Source organism: Peromyscus eremicus, chromosome 9 (genome assembly GCF_949786415.1).
Source record: "Peromyscus eremicus chromosome 9, PerEre_H2_v1, whole genome shotgun sequence".
NCBI lineage: Eukaryota > Metazoa > Chordata > Mammalia > Rodentia > Cricetidae > Peromyscus > Peromyscus eremicus.
This window is the reverse complement of record NC_081425.1, coordinates 95,431,434-95,445,804: the sequence shown is the minus strand read 5'-3', so window position 1 is coordinate 95,445,804 and position 14,371 is coordinate 95,431,434. Positions and strand designations below refer to the sequence as shown.

Below are 14,371 nucleotides of genomic sequence, written 5' to 3'. Positions count from 1 at the left end.
ATGAACAAAGCACCAGATATGTCCTGGGGGATGTTTTCTGCTGTTATAGACTGTATACCATCACTGTCAGAGGGAATGAGTTTCTTGCAAATAAACGGGATATTTAACTCTCAGAGGAAATGTGTCTGCTGCTGATATAGATGCGATGGCATAAACTGCCAGAGGATATGGCAATTTCCTTGCAGCTGCAACTCTCCAGTCAGTTCAAACCAAGTGTCTCTAGCCTGAAGTAAGCACCAGTCCTGAGCTTATGACTATATAATGTTGGAATTCCCCTAGACCCCCACCCTAACTACTATAAAAACTCTAGCACTCGGGAGGCAGAGCCAGGCGGATCTCTGTGAGTTCGAGGCCAGCCTGGTCTACCAAGTGAGTTCCAGGAAAGGCGCAAAGCTACACAGAGAAACCCTGTCTCGAAAAACCAAAAAAAAAAAAAAAAAACCTCTATCCTGTTACTGCTCTGGGTCCCTCTCACTTCACCACTCCAAAGGATGGACAAGGGGCCTGGGTTTAAACTCTTTGCTTTTGCATTCGAATAGGTCTCTTGGTGATCTTTGGGGACATGGGACTTTGAGTGCAACAAGAGGCAGAGTAGCTTGGAAGTGTTCTGTTACACAGGATAGCCTGAAGCTTGGGGAAAAAGACAAAACAAACAAACAAACAAACAAAAAACCACTCTTAAAAGGTCACAAGGCAACAACAAAAAAGAAAAACTAGGAGGTAAAACCCTCCAGATTTCACTAATAGCAGAATCAAGAATCAAGTTGGCTCTAATCAAAAACTGCCACATTTGTTGAGAATGTTTTTATGGCAATCAGAAAGGCATGATTTTCAATTGTGGCACCATATTCTCTTCCAATTTCTTTTTCTTTCAAAACCGAGTCTCACTGTGTAGCTCTGGCTGTTCTGGAACTCACTATGTAGACCATTGCCATTATTTTCTTGCCAAACCCCCAAAACAAGAAACTCAGCCAATGAATACTTAGTTTTCAGCATATATATATATATATATATATATATATATATATATATATATATATAAAAGGTTAGTCATAAAAACTTAAACTTTACTAAAACTCTCAAGTAAATTTTACATATAAATATATTTATACCTAGTACATGCATTTTAATAACAAGTGCAAAACACTGAAAATGCTTAGATGGATCCTTTCATCCCATAAATACAAAAGATTTTTGGTCTTGGGCCTTATAATTAATTCGAGGTAAATTTACACATGCAAAACCCACAAATCCCTTAAAATTCACGTGATGAATTAAAAGGAGAGGATATCAAGTACATATCACATAGCTCAAGACATCCTGTCTAGCCACAGCTCCACGGAACCCAGCAGTGATAAAAGTCAAGCAATTAGCGAAAGTTTGAGTAAGTTATACCTCTTAGGGTTGGTAAATATCGTGCCAGCCGCCACGATCATACAATTGACCCAAACTAATTGTTCTCGGTGTGAAACGTGTTTTATGATGACTCTCAAATAGAATTAAAATCCAACTTATACGTGAAGATTCATTGTTAAACCTAAATCCAATAACGAAAGTAATTCCAGGCTGGTCTTGAGCTCACATAGATCCATCTGCCTTTGCCTCTCGAGGGCTAGAATTAAAGGCATGCACCATTACGCCCTTCTCTCATTGTTAACAGGTGTCCACTGACAGTGAAGAGCTACTCAAGAAACGAAAAACCTCCGTTGCCCAGCGCTAAAATGGCCGCGTCGGCTTCGCAGCCCACACCCAAAATGAACGCTGACTGTGACGTTTCCGACCTCAAATCACCACTGGTCCCATCCCTAAGCCAAGACCCCGCCTCCCCCGCTGCGCCCGCCCTTCCGTCAGAGGCCTGGCCTTGATTGGCTGTTGGGACTATTTACCTCTTGTCCGGATATTGCGTCACGCGGTGAGTCGCGCAGCTGCGGAGGAGCGGGCAGAGGGAGGTCGCGCGCTCTCGGTTTGGCTGGCCCGGAGGGGAGCCCCGTGGTAGAGGTGACCGGAGCTGAGGTACAGTCCTCCAGACGGGCTGCGTCCCTGCGGGGTCTCGGGCGGCCGCTGCGGCCGGGACGGGAGGGCGTGGCGGGCCCTCGCCGTCCCTCTCCCTGGGCGGGGAGCCGCTGAGTCAGCCCCCCGGGGACCCGCGCCGCCCACCTCGCCGGCCGGGCTGAGGGTGCCGTGGGGTGGTGCGTAGACGCGGAGGCCGGGGGCTGGCGGTGAGAGGGAAGGACCAGGCGCCCGAGCACCGGTGCGCCAGGAAGCCTCAAGAAGGGCGGGCTGTAGTTGGTACAAAGCTAGCCCAAGGCCCCGTTTCTGAGGTCCAGAACCCTCCCTTAAATAAGTGTGGCCCTGACACGACGACGTAAGGCCACTCAGACTTGGGTCTCTGTCCGGGTCAGTAGGCTAAAGGCTGAGGAAGCGACAGGTTGAGATGATGTAATGGCATGAAAGTACCAGAAGGGCCCTCGGGTTTTTTTTCCCCAGCAAGGTCAGATGCGTAGAGTTCTGTGCACTTCATAGTTCCTGTGGAAGGACTCTCGGGTATTTTAAAGTAACGTTCTTCACTTTGAAGATCCTGGTTAAGATTTCTTTCTCATTACATTCCCAGAGTTTTAAGGTAAATCTTGAGCGATTTCAAAGTCCCAAGGCTCTGCTTTGGTCCAGTTTTCTTGTATTTACAAGTGGAGGAAAAAAGACGCCAAAGGATAGTTACTTGCCTAAGATTCATCGTATCTCATTGCCCAGAAACGTGCATTTAGCATTACAAAAGACCTCCCGTAGCCATTGATCTGATATAGTCTTCCTCGAGCTAAGACAATTCAATTTTAGTGTGTTGGGGGAGAACTCTTTGTTTACCCCGTTGAGGACACCAGGAGTCTTAATAGTAGGGAAACGTAGCTGGGCAATTATGTTTATTTTGATCAGGTGTTATGTAGTAGTGGAATAAAATAACATAATTGAATGTGTCTGTCGTATCTTAATATTTGAAATGTTTACTAGACATTTCCCATGCCTGGCTTCTGTAGATGTCTTTTAGTCTTGTACAGTTTGACCTCAAATGGTTATTCATCTTTTCCTTGGGTCATGTTTTTCCTGTGCTGAAAAATTTCACAGATTCTTTTAACTTTACTCATTGAGTGATGGTATAAATATCAGTCAACACTATGATTGTAAAATCTGTGGGAATTTGTAGTTGTGTTAACATAGTAACATTCATTCTGTTACATATATCTAGTTAAACTGGGATTTATATTATTGGGTGGCCCATTTAAAATTGGATTTCATGAGTTAGAAGGGTCAAGGGAAGGATTCAACACTAAGAATTAATGAGGCTACTGTTGTGGGGGTTTTTGTTTTGTTTTCTGCAGAACCTTGATTTGTTTCTTCTATTCTTTGGTTATTCTGTTCCCTTGTCAATTTACTTAATTATTTCCCCTCTACCTTTTTAACTAGCATTTCAGATCTGCTTAGTGAACCGGTGTATCACCCACCATGCTGGTTGCAAGGCTCGTGTGTCTCCGGACACTACCTTCCAGGGTTTTCCAGCCCACTTTCACCAAGGCCTCCCCACTTGTGAAGAATTCCATCACGAAGAATCAATGGCTCTTAACACCCAGCAGGGTAAAGAATGGTTTTTCAACATGGGTTTCCACCCCCATCCAGGTTTTTTGTTTTAGGGTTTCTTTTTTCCCCTTTTTTTGGTTGGTTAATTTGTGAGTTGCCTGTGAGATTCTCTGGTTGTGCTTAGCTTACCCTCTTTAGTGACTTACTGTAACAGTGACTAAGTAAAGCAACAGTAAAGTTTCCAGTGAGTGTTCTCCCTATCAATTTACATTATTCCAGTCTCTCTTTATCACAAATGAGAGATTTTATACCTTATGTCTCTTGGAGTTTCTCACTCAGAAAACTGAGAGTAAACATTGGGAAATTGAGTTACATGATACAACAAAAGGATTGTAAGTGGGAACTATAGTCAAATGCTTAAGGACCCAGAGATATTACCGGTTGGTCCAGTTGATCAGTTAGTTACTAAAGATGGTGTTATAGTTTTTGCTTAAATGAGGATAAAAATCTGTCAGGTTATCGAGAAAGGCCTATTTTCTTTGGCAACAGGCTTTTTCCTTGGAGACAAGATCTCAATCTATAAAACTAGCTGACCTCCAGATAGTGATTTCTCCTGCCAGGTGCTGAGATTGCAAGCCAACTAATAGGTCTGTCTTCTAGCATTTAAATGAGTATACCATGTATGTTTTTAAGTGTGAAGTAATTAATATAGAGAAGAGATTATACAGTAGTTAGGAGATAATTTCCTCTTAAAATAACTTTGCTACTACTGGGAAAGAACTAACTAAATGATTGAATGCTTTCCTACAGTTCATGAGGTGTTAGGTTCAGCCCTCACTGCCTGGGGAAAATTGTATAATCATTTCAGAGATGGAGCACATGTCAACCTACATCTAATCTTAGTTAACTTTTATACTAATACTGTATTAGTGTAAAAAGATCCTCTGTTTTATTGACATACTGTTGGTCTGAAGTACATGTCTTTTTTTGTATATGTCAGGAATATGCTGCCAAGACAAGAGTAAGGATCCACCGTGGAAAAACTGACCAAGGACTGAAAGAGGCAGCTTTGGAACCATCAATGGAAAAAATTTTTAAAAGTAGGTGGAAGTTCAGTACTTAATGTGAAGCTACTAGGTGTGTTTAAGAAGTCCATGAACAACTTCCTGAAAATACATTCAAACATGTGTATGTGTATTTTCTGCAAGAAAGGTCACACTTCTAAGGAAATCTGATAATCCAAAAAAAAAGTGGTGCTTTGCATTGGGTTTGATATTTGCTGGTTATATTAAGATTTACAGTTTTTAGGGGGGAACTATTATCATATTATTATCTAAAGTGGTAGAACCTGTTCAGGAAGTTTGTTTCAGGTTATTTAGAATCTTCATTCAAGCATGTGTTTGTGAATGTCTCAAGTTAGAAATAAATCACTAAAACAGATCTTAGTAAAAGCTAACTCATTCAAGAAGAGTCCATGAGCTTTCCTAAGTCCTTTTAAGAGAGCACTATCTTTTTAAGTTTATATTTATTCATGTGTATGTGTGAGTATCCACTAGGTGTGTGCCAGTGCTCACAGAGGCCAGAAGAAGACATCTCATCTCCTGGGACTAGAGCTATAGGTGGTTGTATGCCACCTAAAGTGGGTACTGGGAACTGAACTCAGGTCCTCTGAAAAAGAGCAGCATGAACACCTTCCACAGAGTTGATAAATTTTCAGTATTCTAAAGCAAGAGTGTCCATTTGTTGGGCACATAAACATTAATAGTATTTTTCTGTGTTGATTCTCTAGACTCACTTAAAGCTTCACCTGGGTTAATACCTAAGGCACATTGTGGAATGACTGATACCATTTTTTTTAAAGGTTTATTCATCTGGGATATGTTCTTGCTATGTAGACTCTGCTGGTCTTAGACTCATGATTTTTTGCCTCAGTCTCCCAAGTGCTTTAACAGTTACGTGTACCTCTGTACCAAAATGCTCCTCTATTCTTTGCAGTGATTATTGTACATTTGTTTCAAGAGTGTCCTTTCCTTCTGGTCTCCTAGTGTTGAGAATTCTCTATATCCCCCATGATACTACTGTGAAGAAGCAGTTATGATTTGATCCCCTCCAGAATATTTTGAATAGTTAACCCCAGCACTTTCATTTAGTTGAAATGTGCTGACCCTAGCCTGTGTTTGGTGCTATGCTTGCAGTTGATCAGATGGGAAGGTGGTTTGTTGCGGGAGGAGCAGCTGTTGGTCTTGGAGCGCTGTGCTACTATGGCTTGGGAATGTCTAATGAGATTGGAGCTATCGAAAAGGCTGTGTAAGTAAATTGTTTCCAAACAACCATAATCCTTCCTTCAAATAAAGGGTCCCTTTTTCTCCCCATCCATGAGACTCTAGTCACTTTTGGAATGCCTTGTCTGGTTTTCATTTTTGAATGTGCATAATTATATAAAGTCTCTTTCATTCATTTGTCATAGATTTATTCAAGCCTATATAAGCATCTTTTACCAAGGTTATGCTTTCAGACAAGGAGAAAAATGTATTGCTTTTTATGTGTATCAAATGTATAATCCCCCCCCCCCCCCCCCCCCCCCCAGGCAGGGTTTCTCTGTGTAGTTATGTGCCTTTCCTGGAACTCTGTAGACCAGGATGGCCTCCAAACTCACAGAGAGGTCCGCCTGTCTCTGCCTCCCAAGTGCTGGGATTAAAGGCGTGTGCCACCAGCGCCATTCAAGTGTATGTTTATTGCATTTAATCATAAATAGCTCCAAGATGTGAATAATTATTTACATCATAGTTGGGTGTGGTGGTGCACGCCTTTAATTCCAACACTAGGAGATGAGTCCAGGACAGCCTGGTCTGTGGTCTACAGAGCCAGTTCCAGGATAGCCAGGGCTATACAGAGAAACCCTTTCTTGAAAAACCAAAAACAATTATTATTATTTCCATCATAATTAGATTGAGAACATTGAAGTGATTTATTCCAGAGTCTTTTGTGTCTAACAAATGATTTACTCAGAATTGACACCCATAGTTCTGTAAGCTAACCTTGTCATGTTTCTTACAGAATTTGGCCTCAGTATGTGAAGGATAGAATTCATTCTACTTACATGTACTTATCGGGGAGTATTGGTTTAACAGCTTTGTCTGCCTTGGCAGTAGCCAGAACACCTGCTCTCATGAACTTCATGATGAGAGGCTCTTGGGTGGTAAGTTAACTACTTGCTATTTTTCTGGGGAAGGTGGTGCTGGGTGATTGGTTGTTTTTGTTGCTTTTTGGTATAAAGATCAAAAGAGTGTGAAGTAGGACCGTTAATATTTCAGTGCTAAAGAACTTGCCTAGAATCTGTTGAACTATAGGTTCAGTTCTTGATATAGGGAAGAAAAAGAGATTTGCTAAAATCTATATTGTGGGAAAGGAAGAGGACATTAAATGGAAGAATGTTGTATTACTCTTTATCAAATATGTATTTTAATCAGATCAAAGGAGTTGAAAACTGAACTTAGGAGCAGATAGCAAACAATTTCTGTTTTGTACCCACTTGGTAAAAAATAAAGTAAATGTGCCTAGTGATGATGGCACTTGCCTTTAATCCCATCACTTAGGAGGCAGAGGTGGGTAGATCCCTGAGTTCCAGACCAGCCTGGTCTACAGAGTGAGTTCTAGGATAGTCAGGGCTACAGAGAAACCTTGTCTTGAAGAAAGAAACAAAAACAACCAAAAAACAAAGTAAATGCAAATCCACGTTGAGATCAGTGTGAACTTCCTGTCTCCAAAGGCCAAGCTGTCTGCACTGTCAGAGAAAACAAGTTAACGTGGTGCTGCTGCTACTCCTGTGCTGCCTGCCTTACAGGTGCTTTAATCAGTGGATAGTTGTTCTTTTGTTTTTGGTTGTTTTGTTTTTGTTTTTTGAGACAGAGTTTCTCTATGTAGCCTTGGCTGTCCTGGAACTCGATCTGTAGACCAGGCCGACCTTGAACTCACGGAGATCCACCTGTCTCTGCCTCCCAAGTGCTGGGATCAAAGGTGTATGCCACCACCGACCAACGAAGTGGATGGCTATTTCTTAAGCACTTGCTGTTGTGCTAGCTAGCACTGTGTGCTTTCAGGTATGGATTCTGCTCTGGTCGAGGGTAGAGGAGGTCTAGAGTGCATCATATTGGATGTGCAATAAGACATAGAAAGTTGAAAGTGAGGTAAAAAGTCAGCTGAAAGACTGCCTCAGACCATCTGGGCAGTCCTGTAGAAGAGCCTTAGTTCTTTTTTATCTTATATGCATTGATATTTTACCTGCATGTAGGGTTCCATGGAACTGGAGTTACAGTTGTGTGCTGCCATGTGGATGTTGGGAATTGAACTTGGGTCCTCTGAAAGAGCAGTCAGTGCTCTTAACAGCTGAGCCATCTCTGCAGCCCCTGGTATTTAGTTCTTCAGGGTTGTTGCTAGCAAACATGTTTTGTTTCAGAAGAAGACAAGGCCAGTCCAGCAGGACAAAGGAGAAGAGCTAGGAGTTAGGAAGACCTAATGGGTAAAGTGGTTTACAGTCCCATTCAAGTGAAATTTCAAGTGAGAGGAGATGCTTATAAAGGATATCTTTGATTTCCAAGCTGAGGCGAAGAACCTAACAGAGATCACTGTACAGACTGGAGTGGCAGAAAATGTGATTCTGTTTGAGTGTTAAGAACTAATGTGGGAGACACAAAGCAGGTGCACCAGCTGTTCCTGAAAGTCTCAAAATGAGGGATTAGAACACAAACTACACTGAGTGTGAGTGTGGGTGAGGAAAGAGATGGAAATTAAACTGTTTCCCATAGTTGGGAACCCAGAACTGTTAAGTTTGGAATCCATGACATTTCCTACGTTCTATATTCCGAGAACTTATGGTAATATAGACATTGCATAGTCTTAAAAGCCATGTTCACCAAGAGGAAAACCATTATAATAATATAGCCATTTGAACTTAGTCTAAGGACCATACTTATCAGGTGAGTATCCTGACTCTTCTAGCCTAGAGGTTCATGGCAAAGAATAGGTGAAGGTGAATTCTCACTAGGAAAGTCCATTTGAATAAAAGCAAATAGTTTAAAATGATGCTTAGCATAATAAACACAGCAGTATTCTGAAAGATTAAAATGTACATAAAAATATAATACCAAAGATGACAAGGAAGCTTTGTGGTGAGACCATAACCTCTGCAACAAAATGTCAACTCTTCTGCTACTAAGAATAGTTAAGAGAAATGGTTGAGAAAGCTAGGTAAATGTTACAGAAAGGAGGGAGGAGCCTTTTGGAGGTAATACAGATAGATAAGCAGGAAAGCACAGTTTTCTCAAGTGCCTTTGGAACAGGAGAGTCATCTGCCACTATTGAGCAAAGTGCCTACTAGGAAAGCTTCTGAGATAAGTTTAGTAAGTCAGTCAGGTAGTAAAGTAGGGGTGAGTGCGTGACTTGCATCTAGAGGTAAGAGCACAACCTTATGGAATTGGTTCTCTCCTTTGTATTCTGAGGTTTGAACTCAGATCCTCAGGCTTACGTTTGGGGCTCAGCAAGTAGCTTGCCATCTCACTGGCCTGCCAGGATGTTTGGTTGGGTTGGTTTGTTTTGTTTGGTTACTTTTGGGTGGTTTGCTTTTTGAGACGGGTCTTTGTATCAACCCTTGGCTGTCCTAGAATTTAGTATGTAGACCAGGCAGGCCTTAATTGAGAGATCTACCTGACTGTGCCTCCCAAGTGCTGGAATTAGTGCATCCTTAAAGGCACGGTGGATACAATTAAGGAAACATTTATTCAGTCCTACCAGTTCAGTATCACTAAATGTAGAATGTGTAAAGGTAAAAAGCAAAAAAGATTTTTAAAGAAAAATATACAATTGAGATAAACAACTAGAAATTTCCATGAACAAAGGATGTGTGGAGCAGTTTGTAGTAATTGTTTCTCCCATCAGAAAACAATGAAGTAGAATCCATTGTTTATCAGCATCGGTTTTTCTTGTCCTCCACAAAAGCAGCTGTTTGATTTTCCTAGGTTTACATCAGGTTGAAAGTTACACCTGTGACACTAGAGGGCACTCTTGCCAATGTGGTCTGACTAAAGCTGAAATGAACCAGAAACCTAAGTGTACTAGAGAAAAACAGGATTCAGTTTCTTATTCTTCATAGTGATTAATTGTACTTGAATCTGTGGGCTTCTACTTTAAGGATATGTTTGTTTGTTTGTTTGTTTGTTTGTTTTTAATGTGTGTTTTCTAGACAATTGGTGCAACCATTGCAGCCATGATTGGAGCTGGAATGCTGGTACAATCAATACCATATGATCAGAGCCCAGGCCCAAAGCATCTGGCTTGGATGCTTCATTCTGGTATGTTCTGTTTGAAATTCTTATTAAACTGTCTTGAGTAATATTCACTTTCCTGTTTGTTATTTGTTTGGTATGTTTTATTTTGTTCAGATTTTGAGACAGGGTCTTGACATGTGCGCCACACTGGCCTGCAGCTTGCTGTCTTCCTGCTTCAGTCCCTTGACTCACCTGACTTAAATATTGGCCTTTTTGAGTGGCTCTTCAGTTGTAAATGACTTGGTAAACATCATTTTTAGAAAGCAGAATTTCATACAGTCATTGTTGGTGCATTATTGCCAGGCCTTTGCTTTAAATGTGTTGGTATTGAAGGTTGGTATTAAGATAGCTCTGAGGTTAGGCTGTGAGATATACTATGTATAAAGAGCTGAGAGCCAGCAAGGTGCTCAGGAGATGAAGGCATTTGCTGCACAAGCCTGGTAACCTGTGTTCAACCCCTGTGGTCCCCACGCAAAGATAGAAGAGAACTATACCAAGTTGTCCTCTTGCCTCCACAGTATGGCATGACGTGTGCCCCCACACACACTATGTATACATGCTTATACAATAGTAATTTAGAACAAGAGCTTGGTGGTACAGGCCTGTAATCATACCTACTCAGGAGGCTGAGTCAGGGAGATTACAAGTTTAAAGACAGCCTAAGTAGCATAGTGAGACACTATCCTAAAAGACAGATGCCAGGTTCGTAGCTCAGTGGTATTAGGCTTGCTGCACAAGCCCTGTCTTGATCCCCAGCACCATGAAAACTAGGGGAAGCAACTACATTATTTCTCTATTGAAATAATTTCATAACCTGGAATCTTCCAGCTGGAGGGGTTCCATTGATGTTTGGTGATTGGCAATAGCATGTTCCTGTAATAGGTGGTGGTTGTTGTTGTTGGTTTTTTGGGTTTTTTTTTTTTTTTGTCCCAAGACAAGGTCTCACTGTGTAGCTTTGGCTGTCCTGTGTGGACCAGACTGGCCTCGAACTCACAGAGATCCGCCTGCCTCTTCCTTCCTAGTACTGGGATTAAAGCCATGTGCCACTATGCCCACCTCCCCTGTAATTCTTAAGGAAGGTTTTTTTGTAAATTCTGACAACTGAGGTTTCTTTCTATGCTTCTTATTAGGTGAGGCAAATCTAGTGCCTGCCTGGGAAGCCTCTACATTTCTGAATTCCATCACATACTTCCTTTCAGTAATCGTGAAATCTAGTGGTGGTCTCCAATCAAAATAGTGACCTACCCAGACTTTTACAAAGTTACTTGTGGGAGACCAGCTCCCACATTTATTTACCCCAGGGACTCTTGAGGAATGAGGGATAAGAGACTTAGGTAGAAATAAAGAGGGGAGAGAAACAGAAATGCAGGATAGACTCAAGTGGGCCTGGATCCTTATCCACCAGCCTAGAGCTTTATTCAAAAGGGCTTTTTATAGTAATGCCAGTGGGAGGAGCAAAGGACCTCCCCCTTGCTAGATACAGCCAAGTGTAGACCCTTCCAAACACCTGGTACTCAGGCCCGTTGTCCAGTCAGCCTCAGACAGTTCTGCTGGGTAAAGCCACTAAGAAACCTAGAGAGGCTCCAACAGTTACTAAAAATGTTTGTATTTGAATTGTATTTGAATTGTGACTCAAGTGTTGATGTAGTAAAGAATTTGTATAGCCATTGATTGTATAATTTGGATGGTAGGGTAGAACTACCCAAACATGAAATTTACTGTACTAACATTATTTAACACAAAGTACAGTGTTAAGATAATCTTCACAGTGATATTACCTCTTTGATAGTCATTTGGTAGATCTCTAACATGACCTTGCTCTCTCCCCAGGTGTGATGGGTGCAGTGGTGGCTCCTCTGACGTTCTTAGGGGGGCCTCTTCTCCTGAGGGCTGCATGGTACACTGCTGGTATCGTGGGAGGCCTCTCTGCTGTGGCCATGTGTGCACCCAGTGAGAAGTTTCTGAACATGGGAGCACCCCTGGGAGTGGGCCTGGGCCTTGTCTTTGTGTCTTCACTGGGTAAGCTGCTATGCTTTGAAGGGTTTGGGTTCCTGAAGCATTAAGATTTATTTTAAAAAGTTGTTTAAAAGATAGACTAATTTGATTGTGTTTGATTATTTGACATCATAAAATCTTAGCTCATGGTTAAATATTCATTTTATTAAATACCTCTGAAATGATCAAGCTGACTTAGAAATTACTCTACTGTTGGCACATAACCCATTAGAGGAAAGGCAATCCGTGAGATTGTATAAGCACCTACTCAAATATCAGATATACCAAGGTAGCTTTAAATAATGGAAACTATAAGTGCAGTTGCAGGAAATCCCTTTTAAATATATATAAATACATTCTATTTTTTCCCCTTATTTCAGGGTCTATGTTTCTTCCCCCTACCACAGTGGCTGGTGCCACTCTGTACTCAGTGGCAATATATGGTGGATTAGTTCTTTTCAGTATGTTCCTTCTGTATGATACTCAGAAAGTAATCAAACGTGCAGAAATAACACCAATGTATGGAGTTCAAAAATATGATCCCATCAACTCGTAAGTAAACTTTACTGTTACTGCCATATTACATGGGTATGGCTTTTTGGTTCTGGTTGCATTAGTTTTACAAGGTACCATCATAGCGAAGTAGCATAAGATAGGTGGCCTAAAATTTATTCTCTTCAGGCCAGGCATGGGAGGAAAAGGCAAGCAGATGTCTTTGAATCTGAGGCCAGTCTGATCTACAGAGTTCCAGGATATCCTGTCTGGAAAACCCACCAAAAAAAAAATTCTCTTTTTCAAGGCCAGAGTACTAAAGGTGTGAGCATGGTGGAGAACTTTGAAGACCTTGAGTGAGACTGTATCCTCTGTCTCAGCTGTATATCACTGCTGGTGATCCTTGACTAGTAGATACCCACCTTCATCTTCACCTGCCATTGTCTCTGTGCTGTATGTCTTTGTCTGTTCTCTTACTTCTTTAAAAGATTTATTTTTATTTTATGTGCATTTGTGATTTGCCTGCATATGTCTATGAGGGTGCCAGATCCCCTGGAACTGGAATTACAGGCAGTTGAAAGCTGCCATGTGGGTGCTGGGAATTGAGCCCAGGTCCTCTGGAAGAGAAGCCAGTGCTCTTAACTGCTGAGTCATCTCTCTAGCCCCATTTCTCTTATTTTAAGAAGGCCACCAGACATATCCTATTCCAATATGGCCTCGTTCTAACTCACATTGTAATTGTATCTGTTTTGTTTGTTTGTTTTGAGACAGGGTTTCTCTGTGTAAGCCTTGGCTGTTCTGGGACTTGTTCTGTAGACCATACTGGCCTTGAACTCACAGAGATCTGCCTGCCTCAGCCTCCCAAGTGCTGGGGACTAAAGGTGTGCTATCACCACCCACATAATTACATCTTTGAAGACTTTATTTCCAAATAAGGGCACACAGGACCAGTACTGGGACTTCCAACAGGTTAAATTTTGCTACTTCTGTTGGAGTATAGTTTGGGCTCTCTACTTAGAAAACTGATTGCATTGCAGCTGAGTATAGCATTCAGGTATCAGTTACAAGTAGTGTCTGTTGGAAGGCATATAATTAACTGAAATGTTTAAGGAGAGGAAACTAGTTCTCAAAATATTTTTCCTTGTGTTTGTGCTAGAGACATTCAACTTTAGTTGACATTCAATAATATAAAATAATGTTTTCACTTTTCTTGGATTCTGCCTAGAGTTCCAGGGTGTCTCTCACATTTTAGTAATGCTTTTCTTTACTAAAAATAAAATAATGTAATAGCTTTTTAAAATGTTGCTATAACACTTGGAGTTTTATAGCAGCTTTCTTAAAGATGATGAAATGGAGATATTCTATTTGAAAATGCCAGACTGTCTTGCAAGTTTTTAAAGGTGTGTTTCTTTGATTTGTTTTGGTTATGCCATTGTCTAACACTCAGGTTTGATCCTTATAGCAGGATGTCAGAGAATACATAATCCTTTTAAAAATTGTGTTCTGCATTTAAAAGATGAGTCTTACAGAAGGACAACTGAGCATTATCTAGTTTAAGACTCTAGCTGACTTTTAAACATTGTATTTTTAGTTTCTAACTAATAACACTAGGAATAATGAGTATTATTTTTCCCTTTTTTTTGTACTATGAAATAGATTGTCATCTTTATTATTAGAGTCACATCTTTCTATAATTTTCTTTTCTAGGATGTTGACAATCTACATGGATACATTAAATATATTTATGCGAGTTGCAACTATGCTAGCAACTGGAGGCAACAGAAAGAAATGAAGTGACCGCTTGTGGTGTCTCTGCTCACTGATGCTTGCTTGTTTATTAGGAGCAGATAGTCATTACAGTTTGCACTAGCAAAACTCCTTTGAGGTTTAGAAGATAACCTGTCACCATGTTGAAAATGTTCAGTAATGTGACCCTTTAGGCTTGCTTTTTCTTTTAGAGAATAAATTCAATAGATGTCTTCCAAATAAGCACA

At 41.0% G+C, this 14,371-nt stretch overlaps 1 protein-coding gene across 1 annotated transcript; it reads left to right on the top strand.

The window, feature by feature from the left end:
* The first annotated feature begins 1,881 nt into the window (after window positions 1-1,881).
* Ghitm (growth hormone inducible transmembrane protein) lies at window positions 1,882-14,371 on the top strand. The gene is made up of 9 exons (XM_059274160.1): window positions 1,882-2,013; window positions 3,457-3,624; window positions 4,568-4,667; window positions 5,763-5,874; window positions 6,625-6,766; window positions 9,806-9,914; window positions 11,721-11,909; window positions 12,266-12,437; window positions 14,085-14,371. The coding sequence occupies exons 2-9, from the start codon at window positions 3,496-3,498 to the stop codon at window positions 14,167-14,169; spliced, it is 1,038 nt and encodes a 345-aa protein (XP_059130143.1). The 5' UTR covers window positions 1,882-2,013; window positions 3,457-3,495; the 3' UTR covers window positions 14,170-14,371.